Source organism: Metopolophium dirhodum, chromosome 1, assembly GCF_019925205.1.
Source record: "Metopolophium dirhodum isolate CAU chromosome 1, ASM1992520v1, whole genome shotgun sequence".
Classification (NCBI taxonomy): domain Eukaryota; kingdom Metazoa; phylum Arthropoda; class Insecta; order Hemiptera; family Aphididae; genus Metopolophium; species Metopolophium dirhodum.
In genome coordinates, this window is record NC_083560.1 from 71,478,945 (window position 1) to 71,505,168 (window position 26,224).

At 30.5% G+C, this 26,224-nt stretch overlaps 2 protein-coding genes across 2 annotated transcripts in view; one reads left to right on the forward strand and one right to left on the reverse strand.

Annotated features, from left to right (window-relative positions):
• LOC132935833 (E3 ubiquitin-protein ligase Siah2-like) overlaps positions 1 to 26,224 on the forward strand; it is an 89,934-nt gene that overhangs the window by 13,067 nt on the left and 50,643 nt on the right. The window lies entirely within an intron of this gene.
• LOC132941279 (tigger transposable element-derived protein 6-like) lies at positions 6,178 to 6,843 on the reverse strand. Its single transcript, XM_061009274.1, has 2 exons — positions 6,742 to 6,843; positions 6,178 to 6,528 (listed from the first exon to the last, which is right to left on the reverse strand). Exons 1-2 carry the CDS (start codon positions 6,841 to 6,843, stop codon positions 6,178 to 6,180), a joined length of 453 nt encoding a protein of 150 aa, XP_060865257.1.

Consider the following 26,224-nt stretch of genomic DNA (forward strand, 5'->3'; position numbering starts at 1 on the left):
CTTTGAACGCAAAACCCGAAACCCGAAAACATTTTACCCGGTTTTGAATGCAAAACCAAAATCCGAAATCATTTTCCCCGTTTTGGAGACGTAACCCGAAAACATTTTACCCGGTTTTGAAGACGAAACCCGAAAAAGCTTCACCCGGTTTTGAACATGAAACCCCGAAAACATTTTACCCGGTTTTGAACGCAAAACCCGAAACCCTAAAATATTTTACCTGGTTTTTTATACAAAAGCAAAACCTGAAATCATTTTACCCGGTTTTGAAGACGAAACCAGAAAACATTTTACCCGGTTTTGAACGCAAAACCCGGAAACATTTTACCCGGGTTTGAACATGAAACCCGAAAACATTATACCCGGTTTTGAACGCAAAACCCGAAAACATTTTATCCGGGTTTGAATGCAAATCAAAAACCCAAAAACATTTTACCCGGTTTTGAACGCAAAACCCGAAACCCCAAAATATTTGACCTGGTTTTTCATACAAAACTAAAATCCGAAATCATTTTACCCGGTTTTGAAGACGAAACCATAAAACATTTTACCCGGTTTTGAACATGAAACCCGAAAACATTATACCCGGTTTTGAACGCAAAACCCGAAACCCGAAATCATTTTACCCGGTTTTGAAGACGAAACCAAATCCCGAAATCATTTTACCCGGTTTTGAAGACGAAACCTGAAAACATTTTACCCGGTTTTGAACGCAAAACCCGGAAACATTTTATCCGGGTTTGAATGCTAATCCAAACCCGAAAACTTTTTACCCGGCTTTGAACGCGAAACCCGAAACCCGAAAACATTTTATTTTACCCGGTTTTGAATGCAAAACCAAAATCCGAAATTATTTTCCCCGTTTTGGAGACGAAACCCGAAAACATTTTACCCGGTTTTGAAGACGAAACCAGAAAACATTTTACCCGGTTTTGAACGCAAAACCCGAAAACATTATACCCGGTTTTGAACGCAAAACCCGAAACCCTAAAATATTTTACCTGGTTTTTTATACAAAAGCAAAACCTGAAATCATTTTACCCGGTTTTGAAGACGAAACCAGAAAACATTTTACCCGGTTTTGAACGCAAAACCCGGAAACATTTTACCCGGGTTTGAACATGAAACCCGAAAACATTATACCCGGTTTTGAACGCAAAACCCGGAAACATTTTATCCGGGTTTGAATGCCAATCCAAACCCGAAAACTTTTTACCCGGCTTTGAACGCAAAACCCCAAACCCGAAAACATTTTACCCGGTTTTGAATGCAAAACCAAAATCCGAAATCATTTTCCCCGTTTTGGAGACGAAATCCGAAAACATTTTACCCGGTTTTGAACGCAAAACCCGGAAACATTATACCCGGTTTTGAACGCAAAACCCGGAAACATTTTATCCGGGTTTGAATGATAATCCAAACCCGAAATCTTTTTACCCGGCTTTGAACGCAAAACCCGAAACCCGAAAACATTTTACCCGGTTTTGAATGCAAAACCAAAATCCGAAATCATTTTCCCCGTTTTGGAGACGTAACCCGAAAACATTTTACCCGGTTTTGAAGACGAAACCCGAAAAAGCTTCACCCGGTTTTGAACATGAAACCCCGAAAACATTATACCCGGTTTTGAACGCAAAACCCGAAACCCTAAAATATTTTACCTGGTTTTTTATACAAAAGCAAAACCTGAAATCATTTTACCCGGTTTTGAAGACGAAACCAGAAAACATTTTACCCGGTTTTGAACGCAAAACCCGGAAACATTTTACCCGGGTTTGAACATGAAACCCGAAAACATTATACCTGGTTTTGAACGCAAAACCCCGGAAACATTTTATCCGGGTTTGAATGCTAATCCAAACCCGAAAACTTTTTACCCGGCTTTGAACGCAAAACCCCAAACCCGAAAACATTTTACCCGGTTTTGAATGCAAAACCAAAATCCGAAATCATTTTCCCCGTTTTGGAGACGAAACCCGAAAACATTTTACCCGGTTTTGAACGCAAAACCCGGAAACATTTTACCCGGGTTTGAACATGAAACCCGAAAACATTATACCTGGTTTTGAACGCAAAACCCCGGAAACATTTTATCCGGGTTTGAATGCTAATCCAAACCCGAAAACTTTTTACCCGGCTTTGAACGCAAAACCCCAAACCCGAAAACATTTTACCCGGTTTTGAATGCAAAACCAAAATCCGAAATCATTTTCCCCGTTTTGGAGACGAAACCCGAAAACATTTTACCCGGTTTTGAACGCAAAACCCGGAAACATTTTACCCGGGTTCGAATGCAAATCAAAAACCCAAAAATATTTTACCCGGTTTTGAACGCAAAACCCGAAACCCCAAAATATTTGACCTGGTTTTTCATACAAAACTAAAATCCGAAATCATTTTCCCCGTTTTGGAGACGAAACCCGAAAACATTTTACCCGGTTTTGAACGCAAAACCCGGAAACATTTTATCTGGGTTTGAACGCAAAACCCGAAACCCGAAAACATTTTACCCGGTTTTGGAGACGAAACCTCGAAATCATTTTACCCGGTTTTGAACGCAAAACCCGAAACCCGAAATCATTTTACCCGGTTTTGAAGACGAAACCAAAACCCGAAAACATTTTACCCGGTTTTGAACTCAAAACCCGGAAACATTTTACCCGGGTTTGAATGCAAATCAATAACCCAAAAACATTTTACCCAGTTTTGAACGCCAAACCCGAAACCCGAAAATATTTGACCTGGTTTTTCATACAAAACCAAAATCCGAAATCATTTTACCCGGATTTGAAGACGAAACCAAAACCCGAAATCATTTTACCCGGTTTTGAAGACGAAACCTGAAAACATTTTACCCGGTTTTGAACGCAAAACCCGGAAACATTTTATCCGGGTTTGAATGCTAATCCAAACCCGAAAACTTTTTACCCGGCTTTGAACGCAAAACCCGAAACCCGAAAACATTTTACCCGGTTTTGAAGACGAAACCCGAAAAAGCTTCACCTGGTTTTGAAAATGAAACCCGAAAACATTTTACCCGGTTTTGAACGCAAAACCCGAAAACATTATACCCGGTTTTGAACGCAAAACTTGAAACCCGAAATCATTTTACCCGGTTTTGAAGACGAAACCAAAACCCGAAATCATTTTCCCCGGTTTTGAAGACGAAACCCGAAAACATTTTACCCGGTTTTGAACGCAAAACCCGGAAACATTTTATCCGGGTTTGAATGCAAATCCAAACCCGAAAACTTTTTACCCGGCTTTGAACGCAAAACCCGAAACCTGAAAACATTTTACCCGGTTTTGAATGCAAAACCAAAATCCGAAATCATTTTCCCCGTTTTGGAGACGTAACCCGAAAACATTTTACCTGGTTTTGAACATGAAACCCGAAAACATTTTACCCGGTTTTGAACGCAAAACCCGGAAACATTTTACCCGGGTTTGAATGCAAATCAAAAACCCAAAAACATTTTACCCAGTTTTGAACGCAAAACCCGAAACCCGAAAATATTTGACCTGGTTTTTCATACAAAACCAAAACCCGAAATCATTATTTTCCCCGTTTTGGAGACGAAACCCGAAAACATTTTACCCGGTTTTGAAGACGAAACCCGAAAAAGCTTCACCCGGTTTTGAACATGAAACCCGAAAACCACATAAAATTGTATACGACTGAATGTAAAACCCGAAATCATTTTACCCGGTTTTGAACACCAAATACGAACCCTGAAATAATTTATTTTCATTGATTTTTTTTATTTATTTATTTTATATCTTAAATTGATCTTGGCATTCTATTTTATACAATAGTTTATTATTTTTACTTTATTAAAATATATTTTATACCATACTTTTATTATTATTGTATTTTTTGTGTTTCATTACCTTATTACATAAATCCTTTCCATAATATATTTTAATATAAAATGTTGTTATCTGATATTTATTTAATATATCATTTCAACACTGATTGTTAATTTAGGGTTTAAACAATGTTTATTATAATTAAATTAATATTTAAAACTTATGAATAGGGCAGTGAAGTTATTGGATTAAAATATATTAAAAATTGTACTTATAAATTAAAAATTGCATCAAAAAAATGTAATTATAATCAATAAAATTTAATCATTTTAATAAATAATAATTATAAAAAGGTGATATGAAATGCTAATACAAACATTCAGTGAAATTTTCAGGTATCTGCAGTCATACGTTTTTAATTACAACAAAATAAGAACATCGTTACATGAGATTTCGAGTGAATATCAAATGTAACAAGGTGGATTAGTGGATATCGCTCTGCTGTACAGTAGGTTACAAGTGGGTCACTGTAATGTTACTGTTGAAGAAAATCCAAGCACTTTTACTGTAAAATAAAATAAAAACACATCATTGTAAAATCATTCATTTCATTGCTTCGCTCAGAATTTTAAAATTAAATATGAATATTGCTTGCATCATTGCATTACATAACAAATGATTTTTTAAGTTTTCTCAAGCCACTTTAATGCGATAATCGCTCTATAGAAATATTAATAAAATAATAAGTATTACAACAAATATAGAAATTTGTTCACTGCTACCTTTACTTGCTTTTATTTTATATATTAAGTAATATAATCTTAAATAGTTAAATGTAAACGAAAATTATGAAAAATAGTTTAAATTGCAGTAAAATTAAAAAAGTCGCCAAAACTGCATTTATTGCAATATAATTTTTTTTTGTTTAAATTAAGAGTTTAACGAAACGTATTTTAATCTCACTCAGCAATAAATATAAGCATTTACAAAAACATGCAAACACAACTACTTCACTGCCCTACTTATGACCAATAGAAATTAAACATTTATACAATATTTCAATTTTTTTTTTAAATATTTATTAAATATTGAATAAATATATAATGACTGTGGGATTTCTCCACACTAATTCGAAATATTGTTTTAATATTTTTTAGTAACCTATACTTATTATTTTAAAAATTTAACTTTTTTCCTAAACACACGAAGAAAATATGATCAGGTATTATAGTAATTTAATTATCATACCTATTTACATTATCTATATATAATATACAAAATGGAACTATAGTAGTCACTCGATAATTCGAAATTCAGGGGACCGACTTAAAAATTCGATTTATAGAGGTTTTCGATTTACCGAGTGTTCGAATAATCGAGGGAAAAAAAATATTTCGAAATAAAGAGGGGTGGAAAATTGTATTTATGTATACATAATACATATATATATATATATATATAATATTTATATTTATTATACATACATATTATTATATTTTATTTTTATTTTTAATATTATTATATTTGACATATTATTAAAGAAATCTGTAATTTTTTTTTGTGAAAAATTGTTGGTCACAATCTGGTCCATAGCGTTATTTAATTAACTGATAGCATTGCAAATTGTATCGCATCTTTTTTCGTCCATTTCAGATTGCTCAACAAATTGACGTAATCCTGGCATAAAAAATTTTGTTTCTTTTAACGATATGACAGGAACCTCCGCCTCCTCTTCCTCGTCATCATTGTCGGAATAATTGTGCTGATTGGCTGAAGTAGATTGAATAATTTCCTCGTCAGTAAAAGTACCAGTAGTTGCGACATTATCGTCAAAGTGAACAAATTCTTCAAATGATACAGGAACTTCTAGTCTGTTCCATGTGCTACGCAGAACTTCAACTTCCTCACATTGAACAGGAATACCTTCACCAATTGTCTGTCCGTCCTTAATAAAACTACGAGTTCTGAAGCAACTCGCGATGGTTTGTGCACTAACATTTTCCCATGCTTTGTGTACCATTTCCGTAGCAGTGAGAATAGAAATTTTACATGGCACATCACCCATGCACGCCAACACTTCTCAAACAATTTCCTTCCGATACATTGTTTTTTTATTATTCCCTGGTCTAGTGGTTGGAGAGTTGATGTAGTGTTGGGAGGTAAAAAATGAATTTTTATATTTTAATGGTGAGGAATATTATTGTGTGCTGCGGTACAGTTTTCAACGAACATCAAGATTTTTCGATTTGCCTTTTTCATATCTACGTCGATACATAATAACCACTCTGTAAACAATACACCTGTCATCCACGCCTTTTTATTTGACCGGTACATTAGTGGGAAAGATTTTACGTTTTTGAAACAGCGTTAGTTTGCGAATTTTCCGATCATTAAGGGCTTAAGTTTCTGGGATCCATCCATGTTTGCGGCCAACACCACTGTTATCCGTTCTTTACTATTTTTACTACCATGACATTTTTCGTTTTTAAATGTCAAAGTGCGATCAGGTAAACATTTGTAAAAAAGTCCGGTCTCATCGGAATTAAAAATATCCCTAGCATCATAATCAACCAATAGATCGATTAACTCATTTTTCAAATCTTGTGAATTGCACGGGTCAACACTTGCACTCTCTCCACATACTTTTTTGAAAGTTAAATCATGACGTTTTTTAAATTTTTCCAACCAACCCCTCACTAGCTTGAAAATTTGTGGTACCTAAGTTGGTAGCAAACAACTTAGATTTTTCTTTTAAAATAGGTCCTGATATTGGAATATTATTTTGCCTACATTGAGTAAACTAAGCCATAAGACATTCTTCCAGATCGGGGTACTCACATTTTTTCTGTCTGATCTGCGATGAATAAGGTGTTAATGTTGTAAGATGGTTCTTTTGTTTTAGTATTGTTGAAAGCGTAGAAGCTGGGATACCAAAACGTAGAGCAACATCTGTTTTTTTTCACCTGCTTCAACTGCTGCGATTACTTTTTTTTTGTCGGTTATTGACAAACACTTGTACTTTACGGGACCCATATTCCGACTGACTACGTTTTATTCAATTTCAATAACGGTTTACCCATAGAAGAGGTTTATTTTGGTAAAATTATACAATTAAAGTATAGATTAGGTAGGTAAGATACGATAACATTTATAAACTACGATAATATTTAACCATCGTCGTTATTAGTTTCATTACGAGTACGTTAAATAGATTGTACATAATCTTTATACATATGAACGTACATATACATAATCGTGTTTAAAGAAAATCGAATTATAGAGATTCGTGAAAAAAAAATTTGAATTGTAGAGTGTGCCTAACTGACAGACATTTCGAATTATCGAGGGGACCGGAATACATGTATTTTTTTCTAATTATAGAGGTTTTCTCAGGGGATTTAGCGTTTAGTTCGATTTATGGAGTTTTTCGAATTATCGAGTGACTACTGTATAATATTATGCTATTACACGGTAGTTATGGGCAGTTAATTGTTATTGTTGTTACTGTCTATATTTATGTATATTATAGGTACCACGTGTGAAATGAGTTCAGTACTTAATATTTAATGGGTCACTATATATCGCACATTGGATTGACATCATTTTTCTTCTATAAAAATGATTGACTAAAAATAATAAGTTTATTTTGAAAAACATTTAATTTAAATATTATTCAAATAAGTTACAAAAATATTTTCTCTAATTCAGTTGATTTATCATAGTTCTACCTTATATTTCCTCTTTTATTTTATGTTTTTACTGCAGTGACTTTATTCCGGTACATTTCCTAAACTCTTAGTAAATCCACCAGTGTCCAAAATTCTCATTCGGATGTTAAAAAACCTTGAACATATTTTTAAATTATGCACATAAAAAAAGTATAATTAATGAGTAAATAAAGATTAATTACTTCATTTACTTATTTTTTCGCAACATTTAGGTCATAAAAACTTTTACTATTTATCTTTATTGGTACCTTCAACTAAGAACTTACCTACATCTAATTACTATTTTCCGTTTCAAATTTTTATATTCCTATCAAAGAGTAAAATATAATTTATAAAAACTGTAATTTATTAGCAATTTAGTGAAACGATCGTTACATAAAAGATAGGTTATTGCGTTTTGTAAAAAATTTAATCAAAAAAAATGTTTAAGTAAATATCAATAGGTAATAACTAATGCGACTGACCATGTGGACACGAAGTTATAAATTTACTATGATTTATATTACATAAATATTTTATATCTGTTTTAACTTTTAATTATCAATAGTTGTACTTATCAGCTATAAATAGAGGAGTAAACACTTGAAATGTTCACCAAATGTTAATTTTCCATACATGATACGGTATTCAAAATATGTTGACTCTTTTTGAGTTATTTATCAGACAAGCCATTGCCTATAGGCATTTTTATTAATTTTTTTTTAAGTTTATTTAGTTCTGTCAATAATTTTTTTTTTTGCTCGCTCAAAATACTTGAAAATTTAATTGGTATAAGGTTCCTCATAATTTTTTTTTAATATAAATATTTCATAAACAACTAAAGTTCAAATTTTGACATAATTCGTCAAAATCGCGAAAAGTTGCTAACTATTTTGAAGTTAAAAATTAATAAAATGTTCAATTTTTATATCTAACAACTAACAATTTCTATAAGTATTTAATATTGTAAACAACAAATCTAAAAAAATGCACTATCATAATTTTTTTTTTATAGACATTTGAATTTAAAGTCTGGACGAAATTGCATATTTAAACAAATAATAATGATTTTAGTTATTTTGTCGTAATTTAAAAATACTATTTGTGGTTACTTGAAGTTTTTAAAGTAGGTAAGTATGTTATTGTATTTTATACATACAATAACATTTTAAAATGAAATATTTTCAGAAATAATTAATTTGATTTATTGTATTCATCATAGGGGGTAACAACATAATAATAAAAAAAACTTAAAACCAACAAAATTGCTTTTATTTAATAACAGAAAATAGATAATATACAACATAGATTAACGAATAACGATGTAGTATAATAGTTTATTAGTTAGTTAGTTTATTATTACAATTATAAAAATTACTCTAATTTCATATTTTTCTAGGGGGGGGGGGGTGACATGTCACCCTCTTGCACCTCCTAATGACCACCCTTACAAATAGTAAAATAAATTTCTTTAATAGTTAGTAATAATATCTTAAAATATATTTAGTAATATAGGCTGACAGACCGAATTCGCTCAGAATCGTTTTTTGTTTATGACACGTCCTACTGTATAATAGATCGGTTCATACTTTTAAAATTCTTCATACAGTTTTAAATTTAAAATTATCTACTGTTTATTCATATCAAAATATATGTTTTATTGAAATTGGTTTGAAAATCAACCTATTTATCATAATATTTTATTTTTTTCAAATAAAATACTATGATTTGAAATTGTTATTTAGTTAGAAGGTATAGAGTATAACTAACTAGTTAGTTCTAAATAGGTACATAATATTAGGTACATCAGATGATTATGTTCGGGAGAATTGCTAGTATAATTTGATCTTTATTTCTGTATTTCAATTGTGAAGGTTCCAATGAAAATATTTTATACAAAATGGAAATTGAAAAAAAAACCATTTAAACCTTGTAATGACTATCAAGGGATTGAAGTAGCCTAAACATATTACTGGCGTATACTAAGGCATTTTGCCCCAATTCAATGTTCCCGCGTCATTTAATCTTATAATTTATTATCACATAAACGTTATAAAGGGTATACATAATGGGCCAAACTTAATCTTAATCTATGCAATTATGTTATTTGGAACTACATTTTAAATATCATCATTCATCACACACATACAGGAACCAATGCGGGTATCATTATAACTCAAGCGCAAGTATTGAGGTATCCGCTCGTAAAATTCAAATACATTTTATGTTGTGCATAATTCAATAAAAAATTTCATCCTGATCTCTGATGTTATTAATTTACATATCGAAATTTGTAACATCAATATTCACGTAGTACGAATTGTTATTGATTGTTTATATTGAATCCGTTTATAAAATTGACGTAGTCTGGTAGTCAGAGAATCGGAGATCGACATGTGTGACATGGTCGACATTGGCGATCGCTGTAAGAGCGTAACACCCATCTACAAAATTTATAATTGTTTTATAGAAAAATTGTAAAGCATTAATTTTTAAATCATATACGTTAATTAAACTGTAATACAATATTTATGAACGATTCAGGAAAATAACTGTCATATTGTATTTGTGAAATTTAAGAATTTAGGTTATTTAGTAGAATAGATAAAGTAGAATTATAATCAAGGAGTACAGAGTATAGCAATGATATAGAGGGCGCGAAATTTGGTTTTACCGAAACAATAAAGTAGGTAGGAACAACAAATACAGATTCCTTGCTACCTTGGCTGAATCTAAAATCGATTAAAAGTTTTTGAAAACATTGTAGAAGGTATGTAATAAGTTATAACTAATAAACTAATAACTAATAAGTATTATCAATCAATTTAAAAATGTATTGTTTAGATGTATTTAGATTTATTATAAACTGGTAAAAATATTAAATTTACAAACTCTGTTACAAACAACTTGAGTGATCTGTAATTGTTCTATAATTGTAATTGTAAATAAAGTATTATTTTTACTTTAGGATGTTAGTTGTAGCATTAAAATATGCGTAGGATACAAATTCGGAGTTAGTTTTAAGGACCTAATCTATTTATTTTAGTTTATTGTTAACGTAAATAAAATTGTTTATTTTCTGATGAAACTGAAGACGAAACGAGTAATGATCGTCTACACAAATATGGTCTCTGAATGCCAAGTGTATAATTCAATACTTGACACGATTATCATTATAATCATTAGGAAAGTTATATTCAAAAGCATGAACAACTTACTGTATTACTCAAACTTTTTAATGAGTATTCTGATGTAAAAAAAAATGTTTGAATATACTGAGATAATGATAGTACTGCAAGCTCTATTTTTTTTCTTCCTCCGATAGCATAATTTATTTACATAACAATAAAATAATGATCATACCTATAAAATCATAGTTTGTAGTACCATTTTTTAGATAAAATAACTTTGTTAAGGATACTATTAGAACATACTTATAAAAATGTCATCAGCAAATGTTTAACACATTTTATCAGTAATTAATTTTTTATTAGGTAGGTACCTAACTTATGTTTTAAAATTTTCTGATCAAAAACATCCAACAGTTGGTCTTATTTCAATATTTTGAAATAAAAATACCTATACTTAAAATTAGGTCAAATTTTGTATACGTATTACGTAAAATATAATTTAAGTTATTATGGAGCACATTCATAGTTTAAGAATAACTTACTTAGCCAAATTTAATTTTAACTACCCAGTTATATACTATTTTAATTTATAGACGTACCTAGGTGTTCAACCAAATTTGTTAAACTAATCGACAAAAACTTTCAAATTTATAATATCATCAGCTATAGTATGAAAAGTTATTCCTAACAACTAGTAACAAGTAACAATTAACGCTTTATCGTGAACATTCTATGTATTATTTATGAAATTACTAAAAAATAGAGTTTATAAAGATTAAACTACTAAAGAGGTTGGTATAGGGAAGTTTGGAGTTCAAAAGCTATTTTTGATCATATTGTTACAGTTAAAACAAAGTTAAGAGAATACATCTTATTATACAAACTATTTGACTACGCACAAAAACGCAAGTTATGTGGATGAAATAAAAAAAGTGTTGGTTATACACGACTTCAAATAATATCCTAGAAAATAGAAATTATTTTATCACTTCGTTTGCCATCACACGAGTCAGTTTGTCTTATTACAGAAAACGTGTACAGTATTATAAGATTTTTTCAATATAATGACTAGTATACTGGGTAGAGGGTAGTAGTATAGTACACAAAAAGGGTATTTACTTAGTATATAATACATAATACGATGTACGCATATATATGTGTATTATATACCCATTTAAACTGTTTTTTAATTTGAGGAGTATTCAGAATGTTTGTATAAAAATCTTTTTGCAGCTATACATTTTTTCAAATCTTTTATCGTACCTATTGAACAGTTATTTTTACCGTAATATTATAATGTGTATTTTTATGAAACTGTGTTTTTATCATATTGTTTGATCTATATTCTATATATAAATTTCTGTTTTTTCCTTAAACACTGCGGACGTTTTATTTGATGAAAGAAATCCGTTTTGCTATATATTTTAAAGCTATAACACTTGTATATGTAGTGGTAATTTCATTATAAAAAAAATATAAAAAGAATATTAGAGTATATCTACTAAATAACATAATAGTATTATTTGTAACGGTATTCCAATTAATGAAATGTTAATCAGCTTACTTTCGTTAAAATGCACACCGGAAAGGAACCTAGATTACCCACGATGCAACGACTTTACAATATACTCCACTTATAACTAATAGGTTTTCAATTTAATAAAATTATGTTATGAGTTATTACTCGAAATATTAAAAACTTGTTTTATTGAAGAATATGGTAACAATTTACAGTTTACACAGCAATCAACTGCAATAGGTACACACAGCATAGTTAAAAAAATGAAATATTTGTTTCAGAGTATTAAGCGTGGTATAAGTATCTACGATAGCGTTAATGGAAAAATAATATCGTAAAATGGCTGAAAGTTGAAGTATGGTTTCTGAAAATAATATAAATTACAATTTACAATAGTAAATATTTATATGCATATAAAATATTATTTTATATATATAAAGTAAAAACGGTGATATACAACTATACAAGGATATTAATAGCTGAGATGCTAAATAAATATCCAAATATTACTGTTTGTAGAAATCGTACACATAAAACCAACTCATCTGCCAGGAGGCCTTTGCAAACATAATTTATCCAGACAATGTTTATCTTGGAACTCCGAAAGATTTTTTTTGTGATGAAATACAAGTTTGTAGTTTTATTAAAACTATAAGTTATCTAGTCATTATAGCTTACATAGAAAAATAGGTTCCTAATTTCTATTATAGATCCATAATATAAAATATAAAATTTCTGATTTATTTTTAATAAATTATTGACATTTTAGTTCACTTTATTTTTTTAGATTCTGAGTGGAACGATGAATGTATTGATTTTAGTTGGTACTTTGGGGGGTCAAAAGTAAAATATTCCCAGTAGTTTTCCATAGCGCCGTGAAAAACAAAAGAAAAATCAAGGAAAAACGGGAATTTTTAAGCAAAATCTGTTTTTGAGAAAATCGATTTTGGTTTTTGGTGTAACTCACCAATGACATTTTCACTTGTTTGTTTATATTTGCATTATCTATACACGATAAAATTTTAAAAATATTTTGATTTGTTTTGTACTGTTAAGGAACATTTTCAGTTTGTTTCCAATCTTATTAGTATTTTTTTCTATGGATGTCAATAAAACTTTATTTGTTGGTTAAAAAAGCTTGACAGTTTAGTACAAGGCTCCTACTATATTACAATGATATTTTAAAAATATTAAAAATCCCTAGTCACAGTTTTTACTTGTGCGCATTTAAAAACATCTTCACAAAATACGGAAAAATCACGAAATTTAGTAAATTTTTTTAAGTTGAAAATTCATGAAATTTTTTCTTTTTAAATCTAAGATTATACAAGAAAGTCAAATTCAATTTTATAAGCGTTTGAAATTCATATTTTTACAACATTTGATATTCACTCGATTTTTCATGTAACGATTTTCTTATTTTGTTGTAATTAAAAAACGTATGACGTATGACGTATGCTTGAAAATTTCACTGAATGTTTATATTATCATTTTTGATAAACGATAAAATTTTGAAAGCTGTTTACGGACATTGTCAATTTTCAATTTATTTAGTTTTTTTCTATAAATATCAATAAAATTTTATTTTTTGGGTAAAAAAGCGTGAAAATTTAATGTAAGGCTCCTAAAATATCGTTCTAATAGCAGTTGAAAAATATTAAAAATACATAATATGCAGAGTTTTATTTTTATAAGCATTTAAAGTTCAAATTTTGACAAAATTTATCATATTTATAATTTAATAATTATTTTGTAGTTAAAAATTTATAAAATGTTCAACTTTTATAGCTAAAGATTGAAAATGGAAAACAAGGCTCCCTTTAAATAGGTTATATATAAATTACTTTATTCACTATAATATCATCAAACATATTTGGTAATATCATAGGCTGACTGAGCGTTTTCGCTCAGAATCGTTTTTCTTATACAATGATATTATATTATTGAATTCAAATTTAACACTATCCATTACAGTGACCCACTTGTAACCTACTGTAAAGCAGAGTGACATCCACTTACCCACCTTTTTTAGATTGGAATTTAATTTTCTTTAAATACATTATTGACTATTGATATTAGTAGGTATACCAAATTAGATTTCATATTAAAAACTTAATTTATATGGTATGAAATACATTTTAATACCTAATATACTTAACGTATATTTCACAAAGTTTTAATTATTTTTTATATATTGTACTTTTTTAAAATAAATGCGTTTTAATGGAGAAACATATATTTTAAGCATTGGACAGGCGTAAATAACTACTAACTGTTATTTTGCTTTAATTGCCCGGAGGATTTACGTGACCATTCATAAAACATGCATTTTAAGTATTGAACAAATGAAGAATTTAGTAATTAAGAATATATTCAGCTTTGGATGATTTATTTTTATTTACTCACCCCATTAAGCCCTTTATCGCTATGGGATGGATTTACATTTTAGTGTAATGAACTCAAATCCTGCATTTTTGTTGTGAGGGTAGGTAATTTGCTTTTCATTTATCAGTTTGACATGAGATAATCGAAAATAAAAACTCCTCAAATATCGAAAATCGTTATCAAAAGTTTATCAACTCGAAGTTTTAAATATCTTAAAAGTTATCTTGGTGAACTCAATTTTCTTTTCCCGTTTAACAATCAAATGTCTCGGGGGGAATGAAAACTAGTAAATGCTTTTCAATGTGATCATAGTCAGAGCACAGTATAACATAAACTTGAAAGTTTTATACATTTTTATTTTAGGAACATAAAGCTTGTTTAATAGAATATTAACACAATATAATAGTAGGTATGTACAATATGGTTTATTATATAATTTATTTTTCAATATTTTCTATGCTATATTTATAAGTGATCAGTAATATAGTAACGTATTGGGTGTGTTTGTCGAGATTTTCTCGTTCTGGAAAATTTATTTCGTGTTCCTAATGTTATTTTCTATCAATTGCAATGAATTACTTACTGCTATGGTATTATGACGTATTTTGAGACTAATAATAGAGTATAATTATTATATTGTATCTTGTACTATCTATTATTGAAAATAGAAAACATCAATCAATTCGTAATTATTAAATAATACATTTCCGGCCAAAAATCTCCGAAAAAAAAATAATATATCGAGATAGAGTGAAGAAAATTAAAAAACTTAAAGGTTTATCTCCGTGGTATTGAACATAATTTTCAAAGTCAAATTTAATTAAACAATTATGTTGTTATATTATTTTTTTATAAATTATTTTCGTTTGCGGATTGTCATTAAGTTTCAAGGTTCTCTAGAGATTTAAGATATCTACCTGTGATAACCGAATTTAAAATTATAATAGTAGGTACTAATGAAATAAAATAATGATTTTTTTATAATATATTATGTCTATGGTCAATTAGTGTGATTTTCGTAACTCAACTTTTTTTCGACCAATTTTTGTGCGATCAATAAATTGTTTTCTATCAGCAATATGTTGAGGTAAAAATTGGATTAACTTCTTTATATAATTTATAATCAACCTAGAAACTGGGTAATTTTAACTTGATACTTTTCATTGTTATATAATTCTAACTGTTAAATTAATCCAGTGTCTGGAAGCAACGAGTTCCAAAAGGAACGGATTCCTGGAACGAATTACTTTTTAAAGAACGACACGTTGAACAAATTCCTTTTTATAAAAAAAAGAATGAGAAAATGAACGAATTCTTTTTTCTAGGAAAAATAACAACATTTTTCGTTCCTTTCTAGTTCCAATAATTTACACAGATATGTAAATAATTGAAACTAAGACATTTTGTATTTTGTAATGTGTATAATGCATATTGCCAATAATCATTTATCAACCATCGTTATCGAGTATCGACGTCAATTGTTACTCATTAGTCACTTTATTAATATTTCTCATAAGTTATAAGTTATAATTTATATAGAAATGAGTACCTATATAAAATATAATTATATATAACAATAAACGATACGACAGTCGACATACGGCTGCCAACAATTTAACTTAGAAGAAAATCTCAAAATAGAATTATAAAATATGTACCTACTTGTAGGTATATAATATAATTAAGAATTAAAGAAGTATGCATATGAAAAAAACAAACATTAATGATTAAATAAGAATTTTTATTTTATTTGGAACTAAAAAAGAAACTCGTTCATTTCCAATGGAACGACTTCTTTTTTTTTTAAGAACAAGGAATGGAACGAATTCCTTTTTATATGGAACTTGTCAATCACTGACTTAATTTAACTCAACTAAATCAAAGTTTTATTTAAGAGTATTTCTTAGCATGCCTACGCTATTTATACATTTTATAGTGACTTTTTAATTTTAATTCGTATTTATTGATAATTTACTAATTTCATTTATATTGATGTTTATATTACTAAAATAAAAAGTAAAAAGTATGTGAGTTATAGAAAAGTTCAAACAGATATGTAGTTAATAAATAAATTTCGTTCGTACTATACTACTACCCAATTAGACCTTTTTTGTTTTTAAATTAAATATTTGCACAATTCTGACCCATGAATGGATAAAATCGGACAACTGAATGATTAGTGAATACTAAGAATACACAAAGTTGCAAAATAACCATAATTTGTTATTCTTAAAAAAATATATGTATATGTTTTGAATTTGAAACAATGGTTATTTCATTTGAATTATTAACTTCTTATTATGCAATTTTGCTGAACATCTTTTTATTTGTTTGTTCTTAATTTTCTATTTAATTTAACTTAAAATGTTCGTAAATATATAAATAAATACATCAATCCAATCATCAGCCAATACTGAGATATTAAACAAACACTGAAAAACGCAATATTTATAATAAGTGTAGTATACTTGATTCAAAGTGAACAAAAAATGATATTACTGTAATAGAAGGTACTAATGTGTTATACTATAATAATTTTATTGTTTTTGAATCTAGAGCAACTGAAATTGTGGTTCGTATGCTATATTTATTTTTGTTTCAAATGCGCTTGTGTGTTATGGTTCCTTTATTTAAGAGTAAAATAATTCGGTATCTCACATTTATGTAGCACGCATATCGTTTCCAAGAAATCAGAATGTAATATAATATTTTTTATTCGCTGAGTTCTTTATTATAAGCGTGTGACATTTTTCGCTGGTGGAACCTCTTGACTATAGTATGTATATAAGTACGAAGTGCATTCGTAAACCTAACACCACAAGTAGCTCCGCTGATGGAATTAAAGGGAAGCTGCTTAGTAGGTACTCTTCAAAGCGTATCACAAATATGATACTAACATTCATGTGTATAAATCAAAAGGTGTCGGATAGTACCAAAGCATATTTTCTCGGTAACCAATAAACTGCTAAGACGTCGTTGGAAATTTTACACTCCGGTTCAGTATAATAGTTATGGTGGTAAATTTACATCCGTGTACTTACCTACGCACACACATAAATATATATATTAATGATATGTTCACCATAAACTTTTGTAACATGAGTCGTAGTCGTAAAAGTAATTTGAATGTTTGAGAAATTTTATCTTTTTTTATGACTTGTTTGTATAGGTAGGTAGGTACACTCAGCTTAATTTAAACAAATTAAACATTTTAGATTATATTTAGATAGTGCGTTTTGTTTTTAAATTAATATTAGGTTGGTACCTATTACAGATTTGATTTTAGAAATGGATTATAATATTATGTATAATAATTTATTGATTGTATTAATATAAAGATGTAAAAGATTAGATATTAATAATCATTATATTATTATCATCCCTTAATTAAGTTTTACTTGTAAGTTATATCGTTCATAGCCGATTGGCGTTAATTATCTACTTAAAAATAAATACGAAAATATCATAATCGTGTCACACACAAAAAAAAAAAAAAATACCAATATTCCAATTTATTTAAAAAATTTTTTTTTCAGCATAATTCAATAACATTATACCTAATATATTAATTGGTAATTAGTGAGTGGTTAGCACACAACACAAGTATGTATTAGCAAATATTTTCAATCATATACGTGATTAAAATAACAAAAATAATCACCGTGGATAATAATAACAATAGATAATAATTACAATCGTGCACCTATATCATATTATACTATAATATGGCGCCTGAAAATTAAAAAAATAAAGGTAGGTTATTGTACGCGCAGATCAATGTCTCAAAGAACCGCTGACCGCAGCGCAGTTGTTTTATAAGTTCCGCTCCACCGTCGCTCAGAATATTATGTCTGTCGAGTGCAGCTATTTATTAATCACGGGTTCCGAATTTCCTAGTTTCACGGCCGCGTGGTGTGACAGCGAATAACTCGCCGAGAGCGAATAGAATTGGCGGCGGCTGCAGTGTACAGACGGGAAACTACTGTGCGTCGGTCGGTCGTTTCGCGGGAGAAACCGGAGGCAGATAATAATATTATCGTTTCGTGGCGGTGCAGCGCGGGGTGTCTCAAGACGAACGAAAACTACCGGAAAATTCGCTCCCGGACGACCGCGGCGGCGCGGGCGCGGGCGGCGGTAGCAGTCGAGCGTATTATTTCTATTTCCCGTCCGCCGTCATCGCGCGTTTATAGCCCGAAAACAGAGAAGAAACCACCCACCGGCAACGGTGCAGGATGAGGCGGACCCGCGCGTATAATAAATAAAAACGACCGTGGCCCCGAAAAGTTTTTCGACCGCGCGCGCGTGGGGGAGATGCAGCACTTCTGTTGCAGCTGCACCCCAGTTCGCGGTACAGCAGCTAGCTAGCTCCATATTATACGTGCTGTTTACATCTGACGACGACGTCGTGAAGTCGGTGTACGACACCCGCCACACCCACGCCATCCCTCGGATCGCCCCGCGGACCTCGCCGCCGACGCGTGATGTTAATTATAAATTATCGCCACACCGTCAGTGTTAAATGTATATATATATATATATACGTATGAACACATCATACGAAAACGAGTAATGTCTTCCTGTAGGACTGTTTTTACTTGTACACGGTATACGGTTACTGTTCAGTAACTATATTCGGTGTCTATATGTCTATATATATATAATACTTATATAATATACTATATTGTATATTATACTGCAGCCGGGGCAGCTCACCCTTTTCACGCTCGTACATAATAAAGTGATATGTTCGCCGACGGTATTGTTATTACCATTATTCCACGATCATAATAATGTATAATGTATATAGTCATAGTGGCAATAGATTTATATTCGAACGTTTTATTTAAGCATTTTTTTTTTTTTTTTTTTTTAATTATAGCTGATGCGCAATGCACGTAAGAATATAATATAGGTACAATGGCGAATAAAATCATTTGTTGGGGTTGCTTTTCAACAATTTTATTTTGATTTTTTATATCGGCGACTGACGAGTATATAATATTGTGAAACGGTGTTAAGACAAGCCGTCTATGTAGCCCATTTCGAAGCGACTTATGATTATCGCGCGTATGCAATATTTTTAGTACCTACATAATATTTTATCTTTCGGTATGTATCTTCTAATTTTCTAATAAAAAGTGGGTTATAGTTTATATAAGAGTTTCTTGGCTCAAATAAGTGTTACTAGGTACGTATCTAGCTTTTTCACGACTGCACAATATATCGTACAATCACAAGTTACAAGTTACATTGGTATCTTATTTACAATATTATTATTACTGTAATATTTTCAAGAGAGTTTTTGCACATATTATATATTATACATGTAATTATTATTAAGGCCTAACTAAAAAATAAAAAGGGTTTAACCACGTTGTTAAAGTTAGTTTAAAAAAGTCCCCAGCAAATCCAAATAAATGTTAACTATACAAAATTTAAATAATAAGTATATAAAACTGACCCGTTAATTTAATTATGAATTGAATCTGTAACTCTCAAAAATTTGGATGATATTTACATGGGCAAAATTTGGGGGGCTTGGGGGTGATTAGCACTCTCAGTTTCGAAATTAGCAGCCTTATAATTTATGCCATTTCTTGACTGACTAAGAATAACCTTATTTTTTGTGTCTTTAGCACTCCCACTTTTTTCGTTGAAATTGTACCTCTAAATATTTATAAGTTTAATTTTTATTATAAAATATTATTAGGTATTATTATTATTATTATTGAATAATACACAGATTGTAGACATACAGTAACAACAACTAACCAGTTACATAATATTATGCTATGTCATTTTGAAAATAGTTACTGACTCTGTAATCATAAAGTGTTATCCCATACCTAAGTTTTATGTGTTGTTATAAAATATAACATGAAACATGAATTCATAATTTATATTAAAATATTAATATATGTAGACATATAGTGAAATAGTCTCGAAGTAATAAACGAAACTACATCAATAACTGATGGAATGTTAATAATAATAATTAAATCTTGGTATCAACTATTATTTTCTTGAAAAATATTGGATTTAAAATCCGTTAAAAATCATATTTCCAATACACCTTAAATTTTTGACATTGTTTCTGACGTCGTCTTAATTATATAGTGATTTATTTTAAATTGTAAACAATACAATATCTTATCAATTCATTAAATAATACAATTTTTCAAGATTTAAATACTTTGAACCTTAAAAAAAATCATCAACTTGTGTGTATAATAATATATAGTAGGTATATCTATACATATATTTATAGTCACAAACCTTCCCAGTTCTCGGTAAAAAAAAAAAATTATGAATCATATTAAATGTAAAATATTTATATTATAAAAATTGTTTTTTTCCAAATTATAAAATAACACATCTTATTAATCTTACAATTCAAACTTGATTCAATCTTTTAAATGTCTGTTTTCTTTTGAGCTTTTGTGTCTGTATTTGATTTACTCTGACATAGAAAACGGTCGTTTTAACAGATTGAAATTCGATTTTAGTAAATTAAAATATTTAATCTTTTACAATAAATAGATTTGTACCCGTTTGAATTTTAACTAAAAGAAACTAATTTACATAATGCAATTATTTCTTTCTCTTTGATGATATTAGCTATGATTCGTCATAAACTCTAGAGTAAAGTGGTTTATAAGATTAATTTCGTATTAGCAATCTCTTTTAAAATGCAATTATTATTATTAATATAATTATATTATGCGTGCGTACATAACACACGTATAATACAACTAAAGGGGAGGACGTCAAAAGGATCGGAGTGCTTTTTAGTTTTTTTTTTATCAATTTACCGGAGAGTAAAAATAATAATTTGATTGACGTGGATTTTTTATTTATAAAGTTTTGCGATGAATGAGTTCGTACGCGTCAAGGTATCTATAACATTAGGTACACCTACATAAAACGTTTCCTGTATTGCATTAAATTCGAATTTTTCAATGTTCACCGGACGTGGCGCCGCGCCGGAACACCGATTAAATTGTAAATAATAAATATGGTATCGCGTTCCCTATACCACCTCAAAGTTAATTCCGATAGTGAGTTATGCTCTTGTGTGGCTATGATGGAGGTCTATGTATGACTTGGTCGGAATGTGCCTTTAATATTCATGTGTGCGGACTATGGCATCGTAGCAGTGGCTTCGGACCGCGCACAGAAGCAGTCACGAGCTCGGATACGTGCGCATCACACGCGCACGCGCACACATACATGCTCATGATGATAAATTCAAGGGACTGCCGCCGTCGTACATAATACTCTTACTACACCGGTTCACGCGTAGCGATGGACAGCCACCGCGGGTCGGGGTGGGCTGTATGGTTGCGGGTGGTTTTTAAAAATTAGGGATTAAAATAATAATGCGTTTGGGTTGGATCGCTTTTTGTGGCTATTAATAATGTAAGCACCGCCGCCGGAGCCCCTTGGGGACGGTGTGGTAGGTGACACGATGGGTGGCGGCAAGGGGGGGGGGGGGGGTGAACGAGTAGAGCGCCGATCGCGCGCAGGCGGCAGGGCGTATATTATGGGGCCGCACGTGTGGAGAGGTGCGGAGCGCGTCTCCGGGAAAATAAAGTGCGAAAACGTGGACAAACTGATACGCATCGGCGTCGACGGTGGCGGCGGGAAAATATGGGCCCACGATAATCAAGAAATATTACCGGCCGACTTTTTGCGATAAATCAGCTCCCCGCCACCCTTAACCTGCCATCGCCTATCCAAGCGAGCCCACACACACTCACTCAACACTCACGCATAGTCCTCATGACCGGCACGGGGTCGAGTATACGTATATATAGATGTATATATATCACTATATTATGGAAAGGGGGTTGGAACGTGTAACAAATGCGAACGCAGTGTGTAGGAACGCTATACACACACGCGCGCGCGAACAAAGAGTGAGCGAACACAATATGAATGTAATGTGGTGCTTTGTAAGTCGATTCGTCGAAAGGAAAAAAATAGACGACGCCTCGTCTTGTTTTCTGCAACTATGCATTTCCACAGCCGTGCGCCGTTCGCAGCCGACGTAGTGCGACCTATAATATTGTATACAGTATATAGACACCACCTCGCCGCCGGCGTAACGTCAGTCAATAGTGTACATAAACTGTATACTACATGCATAATATAGGCGTATGTATAGGCGTATGTATAGGCGCAGATCGACGACGGAATATAGGTATATAGGTGTAACTTACCTCTGTACTCTGCAGCACCAGCAGGCGAAAGAGTGTATTAAAGCGTTTACGAGTTCTTAGTATACTAAATCGTAGACCACGTTATTCCGATCGGATGAATTTAATAATATTACATAATATACTGGCATATCATACCTACTACATTATTATATTATATTTTTTTATATTTTATAGCTGCATAAAACTACCTCAGCGATAATTTTTGCGTTCGATATTAAAAATGTTTTCATTTTTAAATCCAGGCAGTCTTACTGAGGGCCCGAAGTCCAAACACTGCGAACGAATTTATTTAAGCCCAAACGTAGTAATGTAATACACATGCGTATTATGAAATGCAAGTGTAATATTGTGTATTAATAACTGTATTACAGATTAGGTTCATAGTATGTTATTTGAACAGAGGATTACGTGGTTACAAGCCGTAGGTTTGTATAAAAGATTTGATCGGAAATAGTATACCTTATTGTCTTGTGGTCAGCTGCAGGTGGCATAGGTATTAGACAGTGTTAAAGAAATTGATGAAAAATATTTCATACTTTCAATATTTATATCATACAGACTGCTATTAGTGATTTTTTTTTTCACTTAAAAAAACCTGTTGAATGTGGAATACATTATGCACAAATTGCCACAAATTTACTATCACCAACATTCATAATATATTACATGCTTTATAAATTATCAAATTTATGATTTAATAAATGTTCAAATGTTATTAGAAATTAAAAATATAACTTGTTAAAATATAATTAAATTTAGCTTTTGTAAATAATATAATTATAGTACATCTTTAAACATAAGGGTAAAGTTTTGATCAAGGTCCTTTTTTTTTTTTTTTTTTTTAATAACTGGCATGACTTATACATACGAATTAATAAAATAGAAATATTCAAAATGTCAATACATTTATTTCAAAAATATTTGGTTTTCTTTTAGATTTAATACTTAGAAATATTTATTTTAACGTTTTCGGTTCCTTAGATCCGGCTGTTACAATTGATGCATATCAACATGTCCTTTCCATTTTGTTACTAGATTCAGTATGTATTTAGTAGGGATTGAAACCGATATTGGATACTGATTTTAAATACCGGTTAAAACCGTTAAAAACCAAAATTGATATCGAGACTGAAAACAAAATCGAAAAAAATCAATACTGGAAATCAAAATCAAAATCGAAATTGAAATTGAGAAAAATAAATACTGATATCCAAAACTGAAATTGAAATTGGTAAAAATGTTTTCGGTTTCAAGCCCTGGTATTTAGTACTTTTAAATTCAAAATACCACTTAAATAAAATTGTTGCCAGCTTTTTTTCTCCTTTGAGAGTTGATTCTATTATAAACGTTTTTTTACGACGACCTCCACAGTACTATACTACAATTCGTTCCTCGTATCGTCCTTTCTCTTTCATTGGATTACTATAGAACTAATTAATCTTACATTTGAGAAAAATTGAGTTCATTTAAAGTACATAATATATGGATAATTCCAAACTTGCTAACTATCATTGTTTTCCTTTGTGTGCTTCGTGTCCTCACAACTAACAAAGCAATATTAACGCAGTTCTTTAAGCCATACTCGACATACTCAAATATCTCTCTCCAAGAATTCTCAATCATTCTATAAATGCATCCACAAAAATTAGCAGACGTTTACTGTTCAAGAAATGATAAGTCTTAACAATACTCCTTGTTTAAAAAATTAAAATGCAGGCAATTTATTTTGTACATAACATGTTTATTTAAAATTTAGACGCAGTTTATACAATTTAAACAAAATATCCCACTCCAATTTCATCTCCTTGCGGGATATCGTGCCAGAAGATTTGCTCTAAGGACTTTATAATTTTAGATAATGTATTATGTCTATTAGGTACCCCAGATAGAATTCCTTGGGATTTCGTATTTAAATCGTGGCATTCTATTTTTAAACCTTTATAATTTCTATTTTGTTTGAACTTCTATATCTAACATTAGTCTTCACCTTCTTCTTCTTTGTACTCTGGTAAATATACTTAGGTATATAACGAAGCGATTACTTATAAGATCTTAACAACCATAGGCAATACTCAAAGAATCACAGGTGAATTCAAAATCTACCAACCACATAAAAGATTTTACTGTTCTCAAGTAAGACGTTTCTTGAATATAGATGCATCTTGTGGGATTTCCATGCTGCCTCTGACTCTATAAGTGAACGTATCGAATCAAATTAACGCAATCAACAAGTCCATCACAAATTCTTACGATTTGATTCCTCATCCTTCATTCTAAAAATTCCTTGTCATCAATATAATTATTTATCTGTAAGACGAGCTCTATCCATGGTGATCGTAGTCCCGAATGAAATAGTCAGTTCATACGACATTAAGACAATTATTATCAGGTGCTCTTTACAATATCGGTATATTTTAAGATTATATCTCGCCAGATTCGTTTTACAGCTCATTTACTAATAGGTACCATATTCCTTTGAAAATTACTTATTAAATTCACCTCTCAAAAAAATACGTATTGCTTTATAATATTGTCTACTCATCACCACGTACCTATGGTACGCGTACTGTAGTTTCATGTTTGAAAATTAGTCGAAAAATTTAAGTTTCTATAATAGTTGTACCTACCTTGAAAAAGCCATAATAATATTTTGTCTAGAAATTGCTAAGATAAATATTTGATGAACATTTGAAGTATCTACGGTTGTTAGTTTTAGAATTACAACAAAATATAAAAATCGATTGTCAAACATATGGTGTTGCATAATGCATAAATACTCCTGATATTCAGTCATTGATTTTTAGTTGCTTTACAAAAAGAACCCGGGTTCCCAGTTAGTCTACTCTAGTCTCCAGTTCGTGTTAGGGCTCAAGAGTTTTATCTATAAATATAAATATAGTTGAATATAAAATGGATATGCACATTTTTTAATTAAAAAAAAATGTATATTTATCTAGAATTTCCAAAGTTTATTTATTTTCATTATATATCTCCTCAAAAAAGTGGAAAGGTCATTTTAATTAATGAGAGTTTAGAAAATATTATAAATATTGGTCGACAATTTCAAGTATTCATGACCTACCTATATTAGTAGTTATTAGTTTTTGAATTAACACAAAATCTCAATAAAAGATTTATACAACAATTGTGGATGCGTAAATATTTCTGTTTATCCATAATACTTTTTAGTTCTATCAGATTATTAAATATAAGGCGTATACCCCCACCCAATATAAATATTGATATTAGCTTGATCCAATGTCTACTAAAAGCTACCCTCGAAGTTATTAATCAAAGTATTTTTTCCACTGTACAAAGTGTCTTCAACACGCAGACACACACACACACAAATACACCAGCTCAAAATCTAAAATTATATTTTCTTATTACTAATTATTGTATGTTTAAATTTGTTGTGTATATTGCAATATACTTTTAGTTTATCACTGT